Genomic DNA, 22963 nt, shown 5'->3' with positions numbered 1-22963 from the left:
CAGGGGCGAGGGTGTGGGACAGGAGGCAGAGGAGTGCCAGGGGCGAGGGTGTGGGACAGGGGGCAGAGGAGTGCCAAGGGCGAGGGTGTGGGACAGGAGGCAGAGGAGGAGTGCCAGGGGCGAGCGTGTGGGACAGGAGGCAGAGGAGGAGTGCCAGGGCGAGGGTGGCGAGGGAGCAGACACACCCTGCCCTCATTTCATTCCAAACAATTGGATTATTGATCATTACAGAACGTCTCTCTGGTGCTTCCCGTTCCCTCCCCTCTCCCTTCCCCTTTTCTCAAACATGATTCACCTCTCTCTGCTCCCGTCCCACTCTCAGTCTACATCAGTGACCCATATCAGTATGAAGTTTATCATGAAATTAGACTTTATTTTTGCAACAGCAATATAGTGCAATAAGTACAATTGTTACAGTACTGTGCAAAAGTCTGAGGCTCCCGAGGCTACCATGCCTGAGACTTTGGCACAGTACTGTACAGTCAACAGGGGAGTAGTTAAGGTGCAGGGTAACGTAACCCAGGGCCAGGGAATCTAAAACCAGGGGGCATCAGTTTAAGGTGAGAGGTGACAGATTTAAGGTGGACCTGATGGACAACATTTTCACACAGAGGGAGGTGGGTTTACAGAATGAGCTGCCAGAGGAAGTGGTAGAGACAGCTACAATTATAATACTTAACGGACATTAAATCTAAATCAAGTAAAACAAAAACAAAAGTCAATTGTAGTGTAGTGTGGTTGTAGTGTTTCTATAATGAGGTAGTCAAGTTGAAAAAGATAAAAGAAAACTTTATTTGTCACATCTGTACCTTGAAACGTACTGTGAGATGCGTCTTTTGCGTCAAATCAAATCAGCAAGGATTGTTGCCATTTATGGATCCAACATGGCACGCCCGTAACTCACTAACCACAAGGTACACCTTTGCACTGTGGGATGAAAGTGGAACACCCAGAGGAAATGCACACGTGTCACAGAGAGAACGTCAAGTTCCTTGCAGACAGCGATGGGAATCGAACCCCTATCTTACAGAGCGGGCTACTGTAAACCGATGCACTAACCACTACACTACCGTACCTTCTGGTGCAAGAACCCAATAGCTGATGGAAGACAACTGTTCTTGATGAATAAGCTCCTCTTGGGCTTCCAGCCGGGTACAACTATCAATTTTAACCGACGCTAAAATCCCTGATGAAGATGGCAGAGTTTGTCATCGAAACGTCAGTTAAGATCGATACCTGTCCTCAGCTGGAGGCCTGAGGAGAGTTTATCCATCAACACGCCGGGAAAGCACCTTCTCAAGATCCTTTTTAAACTGAGCTTCAGTTCTACTTACAACCCGAATTCTGACGCAAGGTCATCGATGTCAGTTCCTCTTCTCGGCTGCCAGCTGTGTATTTCAGCTGTCTGACACTGCGTTGTGCTTGGCTTTAGATGGAATGAAGGCCGGAGTTACAGGGCAACGACAACTCCCCACCCCAGTCCCTGTCCTTACTCACCAACAGCATTCTCTCCAACAGCAACCAGAAAAGTTGAGCAAGGGATACTCTGGCTGGCCGTGTCTTCAGTCGACGTCCTGCTCTCCGGACTCCACTGGATGGAAATATCTCTGAGGAGGAAGACACACTTTCAGGAAAAGCTCACAGTCCAACCACGAACAGAACAGTCATGTCACGCCTCGAAAGTTTCACCAAGGCGGAACAACAGCAGCAGCAGCCGGAATAGGCAGAAACCCCCTCTAGCCTGTTCCACTATTTAACACGGCTGACTCAGAAATCTGCTCCATTCTCCTGCCTGACGCGTAGATAACCTGTCCCCTCTGGGACCAGAGACCTGGCTACCTTCAATGATTTGGCCACCATAGGTCTCCAGGGCAGAGTACTCAAAGCGAGCTCAGGGTGAGGAAAGGCAGAGACCAATCTGGTTAACTCGCAGGTTGAGTCGGAGACGAGGAAGGCAAGTGAAATGTTAGCATTCATTTTGAGAGACTAGAATATAAAAGTCAGGATGTAGTGTTGAGGCTTTATAGAGCACTGGTCAGACCGCTCGTGAAGTATTGTAAGCAGTTCTGGGCCCTTATCTAAGAGGTTCCAGGGGAAGTTCACACGAATAATCCCAGAAACGAAAGGGTGTGAGTAGTGTTTGACGATTCTGGATCTGTACTCGCTGGAGTTCAGAAAAATAGGGGGCAGGGGCATCTCATTGAAACCTATTGAATATTGAACGGCTGAGATAGAGAGGATGCTTCCTATAGTGGGGGAGTCCAGGACCAGGCACAGCCTCAGGACAGGGGGATGTCCACTTAGAACAAAGATGAGGAGGAATTTCTTTAGCCAGAGAATGATGAATCTGGGGAATTTACTGCCACAGGCAGCTGTGGAGGCCAAGTCATTGGGTATATTTAAAGCAAAAATTGTTAAGTTCTTGATTAGTCAGGGCATCGAAAGGGTACAAGGGGAAGGCAGGAGATTGGGGTTAGGAAGGATAATAAGTCAGCCATGATGGAATGGCGGAGCTGACTCAATGGGCAAATGACCTAAAGATGTTCCTGTGTCTGTGGTCTTACAGATATCCATTTATTGAGTCTAACTTTCTTCATATTAATGGAATCTGACCAACCTGCTGTCTCACAACTCTCCAATTCATTAGTAGAGCAGTAACCCTGGGGTTACCAGGAAAAATTCAGAGTAATTCCACAAAACACAGAGAAACGGCTGTAAGGTACCAGATTTACCGTGCACACTGAATCAGCGAAATGCGTCATTTGCACCAACGACCGACACAGTCCGAGGAAGTGCTGGAGGCCGCTGCAAGAGCACCACGCTTCCAGTGCCAACAAAGCATGCCCACAACCTACTAACCCTAACCTTTGGGCTGTGGGAGGAAACCAGAGCACCTGGAGGAAACCACGCGCTCACGGGGAGAACGTACAAGACAGCAGTGGGAAATGAATCTCACTCAGTGATCACCAGCGCTGTAAAACAATTGCACTAACCGCTGCATTACCCGGCCAACCCATCCCGAACGGTCATTCTCAACAGATCCAAGTGCAATCCAAATCTCTTCCGGGTAATCGCAATAAAACCCCAGTATAACTAAAACATACATTTTACCCTAACAAACAAAAAGAGACCCAACTGCCTTGGGTTAATCATAGCAGACACAGGCTAATCCCTGTCAGACCAGAATGGGTGTACGGAGACGAACCAGAGGTTGATCAAAACTGCTGTGAGGAGGATGCTAAGAGGATGCAGGGTGACTTGGATAGGTTGGGTGAGTGGGCAAATTCATGGCAGATGCAATTTAATGTGGATAAATGTGAGGTTATCCACTTTGGTGGCAAGAACAGGAAAACAGATTATTATCTGAATGGTAGCCGATTAGGAAAAAGGGAGGTGCAACGAGACCTGGGTGTCATTGTACACCAGTCATTGAAAGTGGGCATGCAGGTACAGCAGGCGGTGAAAAAGGCAAATGGTATGCTGGCATTCCTGGCAAGAGGATTCGAGTACAGGAGCAGGGAGGTACTACTGCAGTTGTACAAGGCCTTGCTGAGACCACACCTGGAGTATTGTGTGCAGTTTTGGTCCCCTAATCTGAGGAAAGACATCCTTGCCATAGAGGAGGTACAAAGAAGGTTTACCAGATTGATTCCTGGGATGGCAGGGCTGGCTCGACTAGGCTTATACTCGTTGGAATTTAGAAGATTGAGGGGGGATCTGTTTGAAACATATAAAATTCTAAAGGGATTGGACAGGCTAGATGCAGGAAGATTGTTCCCGATGTTGGGGAAGTCCAGAACGAGGGGTCACAGTTTGAGGATAAAGGGGAAGCTTTTTAGGACTAAGATGAGGAAAAACTTCTTCACACAGAGAGTGGTGAATCTGTGGAATTCTCTGCCACAGGAAACAGTTGAGGCCAGTTCATTGGCTATATTTAAGAGGGAGTTAGATAAGGCCCTTGTGCCTAAAGGGATCAGGGGGTAAGGAGAGAAGGCAGGTACAGGGTTCTGAGTTGGATGATCAGCCATGATCGTATTGAATGGCGGTGCAGGCTGGAAGGGCCGAATGGCCTACTCCTGCACCTATTTTCTATGTTTCTAATGAAGTATCAATCCCAACCATAGTAGAAGAAACAAGAGCTCAAGACTGCTCACACAAGTTGCCTTCTTCTTAAGCGTAACAGTTTGAGGAGACTTGGTATGTCACCAAAGACTCTCGCAAATTTCTATAGATGTACCATGGAGAGCATTCTAACCCTTTGGTATTGGGCGGGGGGGAACTATTGCATAGGATCAAAGTAAGCAGCAGAAAGTTGTGAACTCAGTCAGTTCCATCGTGGGACTAGCCTTCCCAGCATCCAGAGCATCAAGGAGAGATGCTCACAGAGGCAGGATCCATCACCCAGGCCATGCCCTCTTCTCACTGCTACCACCAAGGAGAAAGTACAAGAGCCTGAAGACACACTCACCGATTCAGGAACAACTTCTTCCCCTCTAACACCCGACATTTGAATGGACATTGAACCCATGAACACTACCTCATTACCTTTTCTTCACTACTTACTTAATTGAATACATATTTACTGTAATTTACAGTTATTTTATTATGCATTTCATTGCGCTGCCCCATAAAAACAAATTTCGTGACATATGCAGGTGATATTAGGCAACATAGACAAAATGCTGGAGGCACTCAGCAGGCAGCATCTATGGAAAAGAGTAAACACTCCATGTTTCAGACCGGACACCCTTCACCAGGACTAGTTAACATTAGATCCGTTGGGGTGGGAGAAGAGAAGGAATTGTTGATATTTTGTTTTGATAGCTGCTGCTATTTGAGCTTCAGCAGTCTTCTCTATCTGAGCAGACTATCTTGGTCCTGGTGGCAAAGCTTCCTGAAGCCAATATTCTAGCAGTTTCCCTGTCTGGAGGAGCATGAATCCACTGTCCTACCAGGCTTAGACCTTGGACAGTTCCAACAGACCAAATAATCCAAACGAAGATAGGTCCTTCTGTCTTCTCCACCAGTCATCAAATCTCAACAAACCTGGAAGCAATCCACCCTCCACCCCACCACTCATAAATTCCTCCAGGTCAGGAGATAATCCCAGCAGGTTGGTTCATCCTAATAAACTAGGAGTTAAATCCAGAAGGGCTAGGCCATCTCAACAGACCCATTAATCCCAGCAGAGTGGAAGTAATCCCCACAGACTACATGACCGTACAACTCTGAATGATTTCTTAGAGATGAGTTAATCCCAACGGATGCAGTGCATTTCCAACAGCTTGTGAGTCAACTCAGTTGGTTTGGGTCAATCCATGCAGACCATGAGTTAATCCCAGCATCCTGCATCTAGTTACTAGTTACTCCCAGAAAACAGAAACTGTACCTAATAGGCAAGTAAATCCCAGCAACTCCCGGCCAGTCTCAATAGGCAAATTAATCCTAACCGGCCCACGATAATCCCAATGGATGTTAATCCCAAAATCCCAGAGCAATCCCAACAGCCCAGTAAATCCCAGTAGTTGCTGGTCTATCCAGCGAGACCAGGAAATCCCAGCAGCTGCTGGTCCATCCCAACAGACCAATGAATCCCACCTGCTGCCTACCTACCCCAGCAAACCAATAAAAACCCAACAGCTGCCGGTCCATTGGACAAACCAGTAAATCCCAGCAGCTGCTGGTCCATTCGACAGCAAGGGTGGCCTCCAGGCTCCTCCTGCGGCCCAGTACCGACACACGGAGCCCCATTTGCCGGGGCCTCGGTCTAACCTCACCTGCGCCCCGCCAACTCATTTCTGATCTCCTCATCCTCATCTTCGTCCTCCTCGTCCACCGCCCGGGAGAAGACGGATACAATCTCCCCGAAAAACGTGGCCATTTGCCGGGCAGAGTCCTGCGGTCTCCCAGGCGGCGAATCACTAACTCCCGTCGCCCAGCAGAGGGCGCATCGGCCTAGAAAATATACAGACTCGCCGCCAGAGGGCGCCTGTAGCTAGACAATGCACACGCCCACCGCCAGAGGGCATCCTTACCCTGAAAAGATACACGCCGCCAGAGGGCCGGTCTGCCCAAGGATACACATAGCCGCCACCAGAGGGCGCGCCGCCCGCTCCGCGAGAGGAGGGGAACCTTCTGCCCGCAGCCGGAACGCAGATGCAAAGTGGAGCCCCTGATTCTGTGCTGCGAGTCGATGTGATGGTAGACTACTCTGAAAAGGGAGGAGTTCAAACTATCTCCAGACACCAGAAAAATCGCTCTTAGCAAACCAATAGAGCAATTAAAGCTAATAAGTGTCCTGGACCTGCCGCTTTGGAGTCTTAAAAGATTACAGTGATAGTGGATGGGTGCATTGGCAAAAATCTAGCAAAACTTTACCGGATCCTCGAGAGGTCCAAGTGGTTTAGAAAACAACAAATGAAACACTATTTTTAATTAAAGGGGGGAAGAAATCAATGTATTATAGACTAATATCTGTCACTTTGAAATTGCTGGAATGCATCAGTAAGGAGATAATTGCAAGACATTTAGAAAATCAAGTCAAAGTCGAGTTTATTGTTATATGCACAGATGAACCTGCTGCAGCATCACAGGTTCATGGTATCAGGCGCACAACATTCTCAAAATAAACATCAATTTATACATAAACCAGAAGCCCCGGATGAACCAAGAGATGGAGAGTGTGCTGAGGTGAGGTAGTTTTCAAGAGCAGCAAGTCGGAAAGAAGTCCAGGTACGGAAGGCCATGGAGAGCAGAAAGATAATTCTGTGTGAAATTAGAGACACAATTAGATGCACGGCAGCTATGGTAGAGTGTGCATGGCCTTATTTCTAATGGCGTAAATGGAAGTTTTACTTCACTTCCCAATAAGCTCAACACCTTTCATGCATACGTTGAAAGGGAGAATGGCACGACACCTCTGTGAATCCCCACAGCATCTGAAGACCCTGTGATCTCGTTACAGGAACCTTCAATAGGTGAATCCTTGCAAGGAGCCCCAATGGTGAACCTGACCAAGTACCGAAAAGCTGTACCCACCGACTGTCTGGAGTGTTGAAGGACCATCTTCTGTTCCTCACTGAAAAAAATGACAGCAATCATATCCGGGCCCAAGAGCGGCAGCGTGAGCTTCCTCAATGACTACTGACTGGTAGAACTCGTACCTACCACAATGAGGTGCTTTGAGAGGTCGGTTATGGCTAGAATTATGTTGCCTCCCAAGCGCCAGAGTCATGGATGTCTCAGATTGGGTCCACAGCATTCCAAAGGGGAGAATTTGTGATGACCAATGATATAGGCAGAAAAAGGGATGAGGTCCTGCAAAGAGTTTATAGGAAGTTAAGGAGAGAGCTGAGCAACATGGCCTCCAGTGTTTTAATCTCTGGATTGCTGCCAATGAGGGTGAAAATAGAATGATTTGGCATATGAATATATGGCTGGGGAATTGGTGCAGGCTATCAGATTTCTGGATCATTGGGATCTCTTCTGGGCACAGTACAACCTGTACGAAAGGGACAGATTACACCTAAACCCGAGGGGGACCAGTAACTTTGTGAGCAGGTTTGCTGGCGCTGTTCGGGATGGTTTAAACTAATTTGGCAGGGGGATGGGAGCCAGAGTGATAGGGCTGAGGATGGGACAGTTGGTACACAAGTACAGTAGAGGCAGTGTGTTGTGAGACTGTGGAGGAGGACAGGCAGATGATGGGATGAGGTGAAGTGTAACTTTGGGGCAAAAATCAAAGTATACAGAACAAGGTAGATGATCTTGAAGCGCTGTTGAAGATTGGCAGGTATGACATTGTGGGCTTCACTGAGTCATGGCTGAGAAAAAGATCATATTTGGGAGATTAACATCCAAGGATACACAGGTAGGCAGGTAGGCAGAGTGGGTGACATGGCTCTGCTGGTAAGGATGAAATTAAATCCCAAGAAAGAGTTGAAATAGGATCAGAAGATATGGAATTATTGTGGGAAGGTGACTTTTTGGAGCAGTTTGTGGTTGAGCCACTTAGGGAAACGCAATTCTGGATTGGATGTTACGTAATGGGCCAGAGTTGACTGGGGAGCTCAGGCAAAGGATCCCTTAAGAGGCAGTGATCATAATATGATAGAATTCACCCTGCCGTTTGAGAGGGAGAAGATAACCTTTCAGATATATTGGTACTACAGTGGAGGAAAGGGAATTACGGAGGAATGAGAGAGGAGCTGGCCAAAGTTAATTGGAAGGCCTGAACAGATTAGGTATGGCAAAGTTATTTCCCATGGTAGGGGATTCTAGGACAAGAGGCCACGACTTCAGGATTGAAGGACGTCCATTTAGAACAGAAATATGGAGAAATTAGTTAGAGGGTGGTAAATCTGTGCAATTTGTTGCCTCGAGCAGCTGTGGAGGCCAAGTCATTGGGTGCATTTAAGGCAGAGATAGATAGATAGATTCTTGATTAGCCAGGGCATCAAAGGGATGACTGGAAGAATTGGATCAGCCCATGATTGAATGGTGGAGCAGAGTCGATGGGCTGAATGGCCTACATCTGCTCCTATATCTTATGGTCTTATGGAAGGGGACACTAGAAGGGATGACAGCAGAGCAGTAATGGCTGGAGTTTCTGGGAGCAATTTAGAAGGTGTAAAATAGATACATGCTGAAGAAGTTTTATTCTGGAGGGAGGATGATGAAACTATGGCTAACAAGGGAAGTCAAAGACTGCATAAATGCAATAGAGAGGACACAAGATATAGCAAATATTTGTGGACATTAGAGGATCAGGAAGCTTTTAAAACCCAACAGGAGGCAACTTAAAAAAAAGGCATAGAGAGACAAAAGATGCAAGCTATAAGAGGATACCAAAAGATCTTTCAGATGTATAAAGAATTAAAAGATGAGGCAAACATGCAGACAAACTTGATAAGTATTTGGCATCGGTCGTCAATATGGAAAACACTAACAGTATGGCAGAAATTCAAGAGTGTCAGGAGGCATGTGTGAGTGTAATTGCTATTACGAGGGAAAAGGTGCTTGAGAAGCTAAAAGGCCTGAAGGTAGAAAAGTCACCTGGACCAGATGGACAACACCCCAGGGTTCTGAAAGAGGTAACTGAAGAGATTGTGGAGGCATTAGTAGTAATCACAAGATTATGGAATGGTTCCAGAGAACTTGAGAATTGTAGATGTCACTTCACTTTTTACGAAGGGAAGGAGAAAGAAAAAAGGAAATTGTAGGCCAGTTAGCCTGACTTCAGTAGTTGGGAAGATGTTGGAGTCGATTATTAAGGATAAGGTCTCAGGGTACTTGGAGGCACATGATAAAATAGGCTACAGTCAGCTTGGTTTCCTCAAGGGAAAATCTTGCCTGACAAATCTGTTTGAATTCTTTGCAGAAATAACAGGCAGGACAGACAAAGGAAAGTCAGTAGATGTTTACCTGGATTTTCAGAAGGCGTTTGACAAGATGCCATACATGAAGCTGCTTAATAGGGTAAGAGTCCATAGTATAACAGGGAAGATACTAGTATGGTTAGAAGATTGTCTGACTGGCAGGAAGCAAAGAGTGGTGATGATGAAGCCTTCACTGGTTGACTGTCAATGACCAGTATTGGTCCTTAGGAACCCGTGTTGGGACCATTTCTTTTCATGTTAAATGTCAATGATTTGGATGACGGAATTGATAGCCTTGTGGCCACGTTTGTGGATGATAGGTGGTGAGTCAGATAGTGTTGAGGAAACAGGGAGTCTGCAGAAGGACGAAGACAGATTAGGAGAAGGGGCAAAGTAGAGGCAGATAGAATATAGTGTAGGAAAGTGTATGGTTATGCACTTTTGTAGAAGGAATGATAAGGGTGATTATTTTCTAAATGGTGAAAATTCAAAAATCAGAGATGCCAAGGGATTGGGAGTCCTCATGTAGGATTCCCTAAAGGTTAATTTGCAGGTTGAGTTGGTGCTGAGGAAGGCAAATGCAATGTTAGCATTCATTTTGAGAGGACTAGAATCTAAAAGCAAGGGTGTACCAGTAAGGCTCCCATGTGGCATTTGTCAGACCACTTGGAGTACTGTTAGCAGTTTTGAGCCTTTACCTAAAAAAACAAAATATGCTGACATTGGAGAGGGTCCAGAAGAGTCCACAAGTATGATTCTGGGAAGGAAAGAGTTAATGTATGAGAAGGATTTGATGGTTCTCGGTCTGTACTTGGTGGAGTTCAGAAGAATGGGGGTGAGGGGACCTTATTGAAACATATCAAATGTTGAAAGGCTTAGATAGAGTGGGTGTGGAGAGGTTTCCCATAGCGGGGAAGTCTAGTACTAAAGGACACAGCCTCAGAATAGAGGGCATCCATTCAGAACAGAGATGAGGAGGAATTTCTTCAGTCAGAGCCTGGGGATTCTGTGAAATTCATTGCCACAGACGGCTGTGGAGACCAAGTCGTTGGTCATATGTAAACCGGAGGTTGATAAGTTGTTGGGGTATGAAAGACTACGGGGAGAAGGCAGTAGAATGGGATTGAGAGGGATAATAACTATGATGGAATGATGGAGCAGACTCAATGGGATGAATGGTCTAATTCTGTTCCTCTGTCTTATGGTCCAACTGTTGTGTACTCATTGTTTTCAGGGTTTTTTTTCTCCTGAGACCAGTACAGCAGCGAAAAACCACCTTTGTTCAATAGATGTTGTAGAATTAAAATAAGTTTGAGTGGTGCAAAGAAACTGTAAACGGCAATGACAAAAAGCTTTATCAGCAATTAGTATGTGTAATGTTAGGTATGTCATAAATCAGGAAGTTACAGATATATGTAATAAACATTCATCTAAATGTGATTAACATCAGGGATGCAACAAATATTAGTCGCATTAACTTATATAGAGATTGGATAAAACAAATTTGTAATAATGAAGAATGAATTCTTGGTGAGTTTAAAGGAATCTAAAGATCTACACTTGTCCCTCCATCTCGGATAGTAGTTATGAAAATAAAGTTGAGGAGAGGTGGAGTAGGAAATCTCAATGAAGGAGTAATTAAAAGACAAAAAGTTGAACTTGGGTCAAATATAACAAGTTTACATATACATGTAGTCTTGTGCAGCTTCTCAGGTGCTGAAGAGATGAAAAGAGATGGCAAGCAAAGAACAGAATCTGTAATAGGAACTAAAGGTAATTGTTTCATTCTTCCCAAATTTCAGTTGGACATTTCTGCTCATCCAGATCAAGAGCTTGGACAGATAATGTAAGAGGGATAGCTACCAACAGCAACATGTAAAAACTGCAAATGCCCGATTGGCTGAATGTAAATGAGAAATGTGAAGGAAAGTTTAGGGACAAAGATGCAATGTAGAGGTAGGCAGTGATACTCTTTATTGACTACAGCTTGGCATTCAATACCATCATCCCCTCAAAGCTAATCAATAAACTCCAAGACCTGGACCACAAAGCTGTCTGCGTAGCCCCCTGCTCTACACTTACGACCGTGTGGCTAAACACAGCTCAAATGTCATATTCAAGTTTGCTGACAACACCACTATCATAGGCCAAACCAAAGGTGATGAATCAGCATATTGAAAATCTGGCTGAGTGTTGCCGCAACAACCTCCTCTTACTCAATATCAGCAAGGCCAGGGAGACTTCTGGAGAAGGAAACCAGCACGCTATGAGCCAGTGTCCTCATTGCAGACTTTGAGGTGGAGAGGGTGAACAACTTTAAATTCCTCTGTGTTATTTCAGAGGACCTGACTTGGCTCAGCATGCAAGTGCAATTACGAAGAAAGCATGGCAACACCTCCAACTCCTTAGGAGTTTGTAAAGATTCTGCATGACATCTAATACTTTGACAAACTTCTATAAATGTGTAGTGGAGAGTACATTGACTGGCTGCATCACAGGCTGGTATAGAAACACCAAAGCCCTTGAACAGAAAATCCTACAAAAATTAGTGGATATAGCCCAGTCCATCACTGGTAAAGCCCTTCGCACCATTGAACACATCTACACAAAACACTGTTGAAGGAAAGCAGCACCCATCATGAAGGACCCCATCCATCATCAAAGACCCCACCACTGAAGACACGCTCCTCGCTGGTGCCTTCAGGAAGGTGTACAGGAGTCTCAGGACTCTCACCACCAGGTTCAGAAACAGTGATTACCCCTCAACCATCACTCAACTTCACTTGCCTCATCATTGAAATGCCCCACAATCTATGGACTCACTTTCAAGGACTCTTCATCTCATGTTCATGATATTTATTGCATATTATTTATGTATCAGCACAGTCTATGTCTTTTGCACACTGATAGATCGCCCATATTGGTGCAGTCATTCATTGATTCTGTTCTAATTATTATTCTGTTACAGATTTATTGAGTTTGCCCACAAGAAAATTAATCTCGGGGTTGTATATGGTGGCATATATGCACTTGGATAATAAATTTATTTTGAACTTTGTTGTTGGGTATTCTCTGGTAGACCCAGGTGGATAATATAACTCACCACAAAATCCTGACCAAAATACAACTTTTTGAATGCTTTTTATTTTTAAACAATGATTTTAATTTTACAATGGGAATCAATTTTCTGCATAAACTTGGAAAATAGCATAGCTACAGCCACATACACTAATTTACACAAGATTCTATGCTGCTAAGGCAAAATCTTCAAGTTTTCTATATATTTACATATGCACAATTTACAATAAATTGCCAAAAATAAAATAAACTGCCAATGTTTTTCCTTTCATAAGAAAACTGAAGTTTTCCAGTTAGGCAAACACCTCTCCCTGAATAATCTGATTCATCAGTTAACACATATAAACAGTCCTGAGATCAAAATTGAAACAATTTGGCAAAAACAATGTCCCAGGAAAATTAATAAACAGCTATTTTAAAGTGGATACTTTGGAGAAAATCTCTAATGTGCAACATGTTTAAACTTAAAAAAACTGTTAACCAACATCGTTCTAATCCACACACCGGAGTCACAGCCTTTTGCCTATGTCACAAAGTGGCCAGATTCAGTATGTAATAGTCACTATTGCTGCTTTCAGTGCAACAGTGAATTCTGCTCCTGCAGAAGTGGGCACCATTATTCTGTAACTCTTCGTCTGTCTCTTCAAAATCAGAAAATCCTACCACTAATTAATAAACTTGTCTATGCAGGAGTAGAAATTAAAATTCATATCAGACACTCCAATTTGACACTGCCTTAGTCGGCTTTGGAAATTGTGCTCTTCTCCCCAAATAAAACATCAAATCGCAATAATCACATGATTTGATTCATTGCACTTTATCACAATTAGCCTCAGAATGCAAAATGTATGGAAACATTACCCACTATATTGCAAAATATACAGCACAGTATATCAGCGACCATTACTGAAAACCAAGATCTTAGTTAACTGCCTGTATTAAATCAATATCTATTAACTATCATTATTCAATATTTTAAATAGTTATACAAAATCTTAAATGTCACTCCTACAATACCGTGCTCCTACGTGGAACTCAAAAGCATAGTCAATGATACACATTTCCATAAATTGATATAGTTCATCTTTGAGCTAACATCTCAGGAATTTATGTCACTATAAAACAAAACTTTAGTATTTGTAATTAATTCTAAGCTTAAACTATAGGTACTGAATCAATTCAGTCATACCATATGTTAGCCATGCACAAAAACTATTGCTAAGCTTGTTCAGAAATTGAACTAGCTTTATAATTTTTGCAGTAAATTAATGTTTTAATATAAAAAAAATGAAAACAACATGCTAAACACTGCATGTCTTAAGAATATAGGAAGGTTCATTCTTTTTGAGGCAGTCTTTTGAAAGCCCATTTGCTCTGGATAATAAACCTCTTCTGTAAACGAGGCAGAATTTCCAAATAAGCTGTGTATGCAATACAAAATGCAAGTGGAAATCATTGTTCTTAGTTATTATTCTTTAATACATCATGCGCAAAGACAAAAATATCAAGCAACACATCCAGAAAATTAATTCATTGAAACTACTGCATCATTATCTGACAAATGTGGCAATTTTAAATTACATTTTAGGACAATTCCATTGTGCAATATAATATGTTGTTCAAAACAATGCCTGAGAAACACAATGTTTATAATTTATGATCAAGGGGTATTATTTTTGTAGTATATTTTAATTAACAAAAACGAGATAGATTTTGATCAAGGCAGCCTGTGCACATGTACAGAATAATTGAAAAAATAGGGAAATTTCAACTATGCAACAGAATGGTACGCAATTGTGCCAATGCCTTCATTACTAATTACACCTTCAACCATAATTCTTTAGCTGGTAGGGGAAGGAGGGTCATGTCAATACAAATTGTTTTGGCATCTCTCAGATAGGTGGTGGGGGAGGCGAAGAAAAGGAGGAAGAAAAAATGCATTTCCTATTTGAGGTTACTATTTATCTCATTCCAATACAGTCTCTAATTGAACAACTTTCTGACATTAACCACGTAGGCACATTTTAAGCAACTCAGGTGAAGTTTCTTCTTGAGAGTATTCAGAATCAATGATTCCATTCAACCTGCTTATATCATTAAGGCTAAAAATTAGTGGAAGATGTGGAAGATACCAGATTTTATGGAGTCATACCCATTCAAATTAATACTCAAATTTTATTGATCTTGCTCAAGATTAAACTGTAATTTTTTAAGAACTAGAATACATTAGTGTATCTTGAGAGATGTTAGGGTATTAATCTCTGCTGATATAACATGATTTGATTTTGACAACAGATTGGCTGAATAGCATAATGCTGTAAAGTATTGCATTTAATTACTCAGCTTTTATTGTCATTGGTAATGAAAGGAATACGTCTGTTTATAATATTTTAATGTTACCACAATATAAGGGACAGAGTGGAGTTATAAAGCTTTAAGTAGATTATAGAATCATGAGATGGAGGGAGGGATGCAAAGTGTTGGGAAACAGAGCTAAAAACCTGTGAGAAGTCATGTTCTCCATAGATGCTGATTATTCACAGCATTTTCTGTTTCAAAGTTGGAAAACAAAGATAGATCTATATCGTTTTTGTGCAGTCTCTAAATGTTAGAGTGCCAAGGGAGTAAGTCAATTGCAAAGTGCATTTTTAAAAATTATTTCCTTTAGGAATTTTACCATGATTTGCAGGGAAAATATGATTTAACAATGAGGGTTTGGAATGAGAGTAGGAGCTAGAAGAAAATGTGCACAATAAAGCAAAAATGCCTTCTTGTTAAGGTTGGAATGCATACTTTGAAACAAATTCAAAGAGCTAGTACCATGTGCCCATTTCCTAAATTTACAACCACCTCTGAATTTTGTTGTTCAATGTTATTGGAATGGGCAAGAGAAAAACATTTCAATAAATAAAATTAGAGCCATCATGAAGATTTAGTTTATACCAATGAATGATTTCCTCAATATCAGCATTGCATGATATTTTAGATATCAAAATGACTTCACCTTTACTATTTTCTAAACCGTCTTCTTTACATCCATTGAAATATAGTTGGGATAAGAACAGGTGGGATACTGTGATTCCACTGATGGTTCATTACTCATTACAGACATCGATTGTTTAGCTACCTAACAATTACCGGTGAAATGCAAGTATCTGAGAGAATTATCTGCTCTTCTATATTTAGGCATCATTTTCTATCTGCAGTATTTTCACCACTTACACTCAAGTCAAAATATTATCAAGGGAATGCTTAACCTAAAATAAAAGTCTTTCGAAGATGATAATTAATAAGTTTTGACTTTTGGTTAATGCAAGAAAATCAGACAAGTTACTTGGGGACAATTTTAACCTAACGTCCACCAGAAAACCCAGAATCTTTTGCCAATTCCTGCTTGGTTTTTCCTAATGTTACTTACTATTGACGCAATGAAATAATATTGAATCCATCTGACTCTATGGGTTCCTTCCCCTGCAAATTAGGCTAAAATTGCCTGTTAACATTTTACAAAAAAACTATCACCATTTCAAAGCTTTCCATTTTGAAATGATATTAAATCTGAGAGTGAAATATTCTGTAACATTAGAATTAAACATGGGAAGGAATGGCATGGTTAGCAAAGGAAAAACATAGTTTAATATGTTCCTGAGGACAAAAAACATCAAAAGATTATGAATATCATCTAGCATAATTGTAGGCACGGACAAAACTAAAGGCACCAAATTTCTTTATAAGCACAACTCCACACCAATAAACTGTGGATGAGCTAAAAGGCCACTTGCTGTTACAGGCGGTTGTACATATTTCTTTAAACTATCAAATTGAGCAAAGCTGGCTGCCATCATCATACTAAATCTCAGAAGATTCTCTTGACAAGAGTTCGACTACTTCCTCTTCTTCAGAGTGATCATTTGGCATTCAAACAACATTTTGCATATGAGAAATGGAAAATATGTATGCATTTTATAATTGAACAGTACGAAAGAACTTTTTTTAAAAAATTATTTTCCTTCTATTTGTCATCCTAGAAAAAAAATGTAGTAAATAGAAATTGATACAGATGATAGGACATCTCTAAAGAATGATGGCTACTGGTCCCACACTGCAAAAATTAAAGCAGTATGGCAAATTCAGACATACAAATCCTTTGTTTGCTCTTTGAAAAACTGTGCAAGGAGTAGAGGTTTAATTTAACTGTTATCTTAGAACTTTTGAGAAGTCTAAAGGTGAAGACATTAAATTGTAGGAAAATCTAATTTGGAAAAATTAAACTGACCTGATTTAAGTACAAATACTTCACTAAATAAATGGCTCACCATAAACAAAAGTGAAATTTGTACATTCCTGTGAAAAAAACCTGCACAGTTGTTTTGCATTGATCTTCAAATTAAATTATGATACCATCTCTTGGAATATACTAATAACAGTGCATTCACATCTTCAGTAAACAAGTCAATCTTGTATCATGTGGGATACATTATAGATTTGAATAAATATTATAAATAGGCAGAAGAATCCTGACTATTAGTGACTGGGAAAATTAATTTTGATGCATTTCATTCCAAAATAATGGAACATTACAAAATAACGAATCAGTTTTCTTGTGGCACTCCTGTGAAAGTTGTGGTTTGTAACATTTACCAAGTTGAAGACATTATCAAAGTTGAAGCCACTATCTACCAACATTTGGGCATCACCGATTTGTTGCAGACCTGGTCAAACATTGCATGCCACCCCAGGTGACTTTTGCTGAAGAAATTAAATTAGAAAATAACTTGGAATTTAAAGAATCACACCAGACTCTTCAGTATAGCATTGCTCCAAGAGACACATAAAAGGAAATTTCCAATTATTTGTTGCTGGCTAATTTCAGTCTGCACAATTGTAAGGTCATTGCAGTTAATCAGACTGGGCTGAGAAAATAAACGGGAGAACCTATTATTTTCCAAAACTAGTTTTGCAGCTTGTTGCTGATTGAAGTCTAGATCAAGTTTGGGTAAAAACACTAATCCCTTCAACAATTTGGTTAGCTAAGTCTAAATGTTCACCAGCTAGCTACACATAGATGGATGTTCAGCCAAGACTAGCTGAACCTACATTACTGCACATCAGTGTAAATCACTGCTTTTAAAGTTGAACAGCACGAAAGATGATCTAATTATACAAACTCTGTAAGTGGATATAGGACCAGTTGAAAGTATAGGTTGAAGATACAATTAATTTTCTGCACATTTAGGAAAATTGCATTATTTTGGAATAAACACACTATTTATTACAGCCAAAGTGCACCATATCATTTCAGAGTAAGTTAAGCATGCTTGGGTTTAGCTCAGATCACCATTTTTAATGAGATATTTTGAAGATGCCCTTAATGAAGGACTTAATTTTAAGACTACCTTTTGGCAAGCACTGATTATTTGCATAGATGTTGAAACATCAAATTTAATTACATAAACTAGACTGGATTAATTTTTTAACTTAAGTAATTTACCAGAGAAAAAGAGGTATAACCAAGTTTAAACCAGATTCAAGTACATTTTTTCTTGCATTTTATAGTTTATCTGCTCCTAAGTTAGTTTTTATTCCCCTCATTTCAACTCCAAACGATCCCTTACATTTCAAAATGTGCATATTCTGCACTATTTGTATAAAATTGGCACAGTATAAATATTTAACTTCTCTTTGCTCTCAAGCTTGCAATAAATGGGAAAATATAGTATATACTCTGAGCATTAAGGCCAGCAGCAAACATTGCTTTATTCTGTCCTTTAACCAAACACGATGATCAGAAAAGTAATCAGACAGTTACTATGGCTGCTGACTAGACAGACAAATAACAAACAAAATCCCAACAGATTAAATTATTATCCATCCAAATAAGGTACACTGGAATTAGGGCAAATTTACAGACTTTTGTTTAATTTTGCACACCTACTTCAAAGAAACTCTCATCTTTTCCATACTGCAGTGCTATTTCATTCTCTTAAACTCATCCTCTTCCAAAAATAATTTCTAAATCAGTATTAAAGTACAGTTTTGACAAAAATTTTGAACAAATTCAATTCATGGAGTCATTATCACCGATAGTGAGATGGGTGCAAACTGATCCCTTTTGATTCATAATCCAGCACCCAAATTTGGAAACATAGCTACTTTGACTACTGAAGAGACAGTTGACCTAAAGTACACACAAGGCAGTAAAAATAAATACATTTTGTTGTAGTGTTCAATAGGAGACAAATGTGAGTTAGAGACTCTTTTCTTGCATGGTCCACAGACATGACTAGAGTTCCTTATGTCCTTTTTCTGTATGTTGTGCTGTTAAATGTTGCTTAATGTTTGCAGCATCAATCATGATTTTTTGTATCTGTGAACAGCCAGCTTCCCCCCCCCTCAGAAAATAAATCCAGAAAAAAATATAAATATAATCCCTGAAATTCTAGAGAAAAAATTCACAGTGGTACGATGCCAATAAATGGCTGCCTCTCAATCTCTCACTCTCATGGGTATCCGCCGTACCCGTCCAGACCTGGATATTCCATTATTCTCATTATGTAAGACACCATCCGTATCGGAATCATAATCGTCATATCTTACAGTCCTTCTGCCTTGGTTTCTGGTCCTTATTGCAGAGGGTCTACAAACACAATCCCTTTTGACATAATCAGAGTCATCATCATCATCTCCCTCTTCCTCTTCACTGTCCAAGATATTCTGCTGTTTCATGTATTCTAATCTGTTGGTGCCTTGTTTAGTGACAGCTTTATTTTTTCCTCTCCGTTTAACTTTTCTAGGTCTCCCTTTTTTCAATTTTATTTTCACTTTAACTTTTGACTTTGCTTTCACATTGTAATCACTGTCTAAGTCAGAAGCAGATCCTGATTCAGATTCAGAGTCTGACTGTGATTTTGATTCAGAACTAGAGCTTGAGCTGCCTTCAGATGTAGAACTAGTTCTGCTACTGGAACTACTTTTGCTGTGAACCATTTCCGCCCCCGGCTGCTGCTCCTGGATGTCAGAGATAGAGTCATCATCTTCCACAACATTGACATTTTTTCTTTTCTTAACACCACCAAATATCTCCTGATCCCTCTCTGGTTGCGAGTCTTCTTCAGAATCACTCAATATCTTGCGTTTCTTAGCTGCTGTGGTCTGACGGACCAATTTTCTATTATGTCCATTTATCCGAGTACCACTAGCACTTGTTTCTGAAACAGAACAGAAATATTTTAATTTGAAGACCATAGAAGCCATAGAAACTACAGCACAGAAACAGGCCTTTTGGCCCTTCCTGGCTGTGCCGAACCATTTTCTGCCTAGTCCCATTGACCTGCACACGGACCATATCCCTCCATACACCTCCCATCCATGTATCTGTCCAGTTTATTCTTAAATGTTAAAAAAAAACCCGCATTTACCACCTCGTCTGGCAGCTCATTCCATACTCCCACCACTCTCTGTGTGAAGAAGCCCCACCTAATGTTCCCTTTAAACATTTCCCCCCTCACCCTTAACCCATGTCCTCTGGTTTTTTTCTCCCCTTGCCTCAGTGGAAAAAGCCTTGCTTGCATTCACTCTATCTATATCCATTATAATTTTATAAACCTCTATCAAATCTCCCCCATTCTTCTATGCTCCAGGGAATAAAGTCCTAACCTATTCAACCTTTCCCTGTAACTGAGTTTCTCAAGTTTCTCAAGACGGTTATAAAATAAGCAGAAATTAGAAAGAGCCAAACAGGAATCCCTGGTAGCAATATTAACAAAATGCAGTCAATGGCCACGTTATTAGGGCCACCTGTATACCTGCTTGTTAATGTAAATATCTAATCCACCAATCATGTGACAGCAACTCAAAGCATGCAGACATGGTCAAGATGTTCAGTTATTATTCAGACTAAACATCAGAATGAGGAAGAAATATGATCTAAGCGACTTTGCCTGTGGAATGATTGTTGGTGCCGGACAGGGTAGCTTGAGTATGTGAAAAACTGATCTTCTGGAACTTTTGCACACACCAGTCTCTAGAGTTTAGAGAATAGTAAGAAAAGTAAAAAAAAGTCCAAGTGCTAGTTCTGTGGGAGAACGGCCAGACTAATTTAAGCTGACAGAAAAGTGAAAATAGCCACTAGTCACAGTGCTGTGCAGCAGAGCACCCCTGAACAAACACACCGACTCCTGAAATGGATGGGTTACAGAAGACCACAAACATACACTCAATGGCCAGTTTATTGGGTACAGTGGCATGCAAAAGTTTGGGCACCCCGTTCAAAATTTCTGTCACTGAATAGCTAAGCGAGTAAAAGATGAACCGATTTCCAAAAGGCACGAAGTTAAAGATGACACATTTCTTTAATATTTTAGGCAAGATTATTTTTTTTTTATTTCCATCTCTTACAGTTTCAAAATAACAAAAAGGAAAAAGGCCCGAAGCAGAAGTTTGGGCACCCTGCATGGTCAGTACTTAGTAACACCCCCTTTGGCAAGAATCACAGCTTGTAAACGCTTTCTGTAGCCAGCTAAGAGTCTTTCAATTCTTGTTTGGGCAATTTTCACCCATTCCTCTTTGCAAAAGGCTTCTAGTTCTGCGAGATTCTTGGGACATATTGCATGCATTGCTCTTTTGAGGTCTATCCACAGACTTTCGATGATGTTTAGGTCGGGAGACTGTGAGGGCCATGGCAAAACCTTCAGCTTGTGCCTCATTGTGGATTTTGAAATGTGTTTAGGATCATTATCCTGTTGTGGAAGCCATCCTCTTTTCATCTTCAGCTTTTTTTTTAAACAAACGGTGTGATGTTTGCTTCCAGAATTTGCTGGTATTTAATTGAATTCATTCTTCCCTCTACCAATGAAATGTTCCCATTGTCACTGGCTGCAACACAAGCCCAAAGCATGATCGATCCACCCCCATGCTTAACAGTTGGAGAGGTGTTCTTTTCATGAAATTCTTCACCCTTTTTTCTCTAAACATACCTTTGCTCATTACGGCCAAAAAGTTCTATTTTAACTTCATCAGTCCACAGGACTTGTTTCCAAAATGCATCAGGATTGTTTAGATGTTCCTTTGCAAACTTCTGACGCTGAATTTTGTGGTGAAGATGCAGGAAAAGTTTTCTTCTGATGACTCTTCCATGAAGGTCATATTTGTGCCATTGCCGTTGCACAGTAGAACAGTGCACCACCACTCCAGAGTCTGCTAAATCTTCCTGAAGGTCTTTTGCAGTCAAACAGGGGTTTTGATTTGCCTTTCTAGCAATCCTACCAGCAGTTCTCTCGGAAAGTTTTCTTGGTCTTCTCAACTTGACCTCCACCATTCCTGTTAACTGCCATTTCTTAATTACATTACGAACTGAGGAAATGGCTACCTGAAAACACTTTGTTATCTTCTTATAGCCTTCTCCTGCTTTGTGGGCATCATTTATTTTAATTTTCATAATGCTAGGCAGCTGCTTAGAGGAGCCCATGGCTGCTGATTGTTGGGACAAGGTTTGAGGAGTCAGGGTATTTATAAAGCTTTGAAGTTTGCATCACCTGGCCTTTCCTAATGATGACTGTGAACAAGCCATAGCCCTAACAAGCTAATTAAGGTCTGAGACCTTGGTAAAAGTTATCTGAGAGCTCAAACCTCTTGGGGTGCCCAAACTTTTGCATGATGCTCCTTTCCTTTTTTTCCACTCTAAAATTGTACAGAACAAAAATAATACACTAACCTTGCTTAAAATATTGAAAAGAATGTTTCATCTTTAACTTTGACTTTTGGAGATCAGTTCATCTTCTACTCAATTAACAGTAACAGAAATTTTGACCGGGGTACCTAATCTTTTGCATACCACTGTATAAGAGGTACTTAATAAAGGGGCCACTGAGTGTATGAACCAGATCACTTTGCAGGGTGAGAATGTTGGTGAAATACAAAGGCCTGAATTTGGCAGAATCATGGTAGCCTTTACCCATAAAACTGTCAGGACTTCAGTGATTATGCAGAAAATCCAAAGATATGGTTACTATTTACGGCAGTTTTTCTCAATACTCTCTAATGTTACTGGAGCCCAGAAATGCGGCATTACTGGATCTGCACAAATCTGTGCCAAGTAAGATCATGATTTCAAAAGAAGGAAGCAACTGGAAGGGATGAGGTAGATGGAAGTTGAGATTATTTTTTAAATTGTTTTGGATGGCATATCAAGTGCATGGAAAGAAAACTTCTGCCAGACAGCAAGCCAACCATTTTGTGGGTGGTTCTTGTTCTGGACTCATCGGGATCCAGTCATAGGCTCTGTCAATATCTAATAGTACAGCTGGGCTATATCCAGCTCTGGAAAAATACATTCGGCATTTGGTAATCTGTGGCAAGGATTATTACGATCTCTAAGCCGAAACTGAACCAAAATAAACATTATGTTTTAAAGAAAAATATGACAGATGATTTGCAACTTGCTTGTTTTTTTGTGATGATGAAGTAAACAGAATACTAGACGAAGTTATATTTTTAAACAATGATTCATG

At 41.0% G+C, this 22963-nt stretch overlaps 2 protein-coding genes across 5 annotated transcripts in view; both read right to left on the bottom strand.

The window, feature by feature from the left end:
* psmg1 (proteasome (prosome, macropain) assembly chaperone 1) overlaps positions 1–5935 on the bottom strand; it is a 138374-nt gene extending 132439 nt beyond the window's left edge. For both annotated transcript variants that reach the window (XM_063050365.1, XM_063050364.1), the window contains exons 1-2: positions 5778–5935; positions 1498–1607 (exon numbers count right to left, since the gene is read on the bottom strand). In XM_063050365.1, coding sequence (XP_062906435.1) covers positions 1498–1607; positions 5778–5881 — 214 coding nt within the window. In that variant the 5' untranslated portion in view covers positions 5882–5935. The remainder of the gene's footprint in view (positions 1–1497; positions 1608–5777) is intronic.
* A 6584-nt stretch (positions 5936–12519) lies between these two features.
* Positions 12520–22963, bottom strand: part of brwd1 (bromodomain and WD repeat domain containing 1) — a 158343-nt gene continuing 147899 nt past the window's right edge. For all 3 annotated transcript variants that reach the window (XM_063050359.1, XM_063050361.1, XM_063050360.1), the window contains one exon: positions 12520–19663. In XM_063050359.1, coding sequence (XP_062906429.1) covers positions 18942–19663 — 722 coding nt within the window. In that variant the 3' untranslated portion in view covers positions 12520–18941. The remainder of the gene's footprint in view (positions 19664–22963) is intronic.

Source organism: Mobula hypostoma, chromosome 6, assembly GCF_963921235.1.
Source record: "Mobula hypostoma chromosome 6, sMobHyp1.1, whole genome shotgun sequence".
Classification (NCBI taxonomy): Eukaryota; Metazoa; Chordata; class Chondrichthyes; order Myliobatiformes; family Myliobatidae; genus Mobula; species Mobula hypostoma.
The sequence above is the reverse complement of the archived record's forward strand: the minus strand, read 5'-3'. Positions and strand labels throughout refer to the sequence as shown.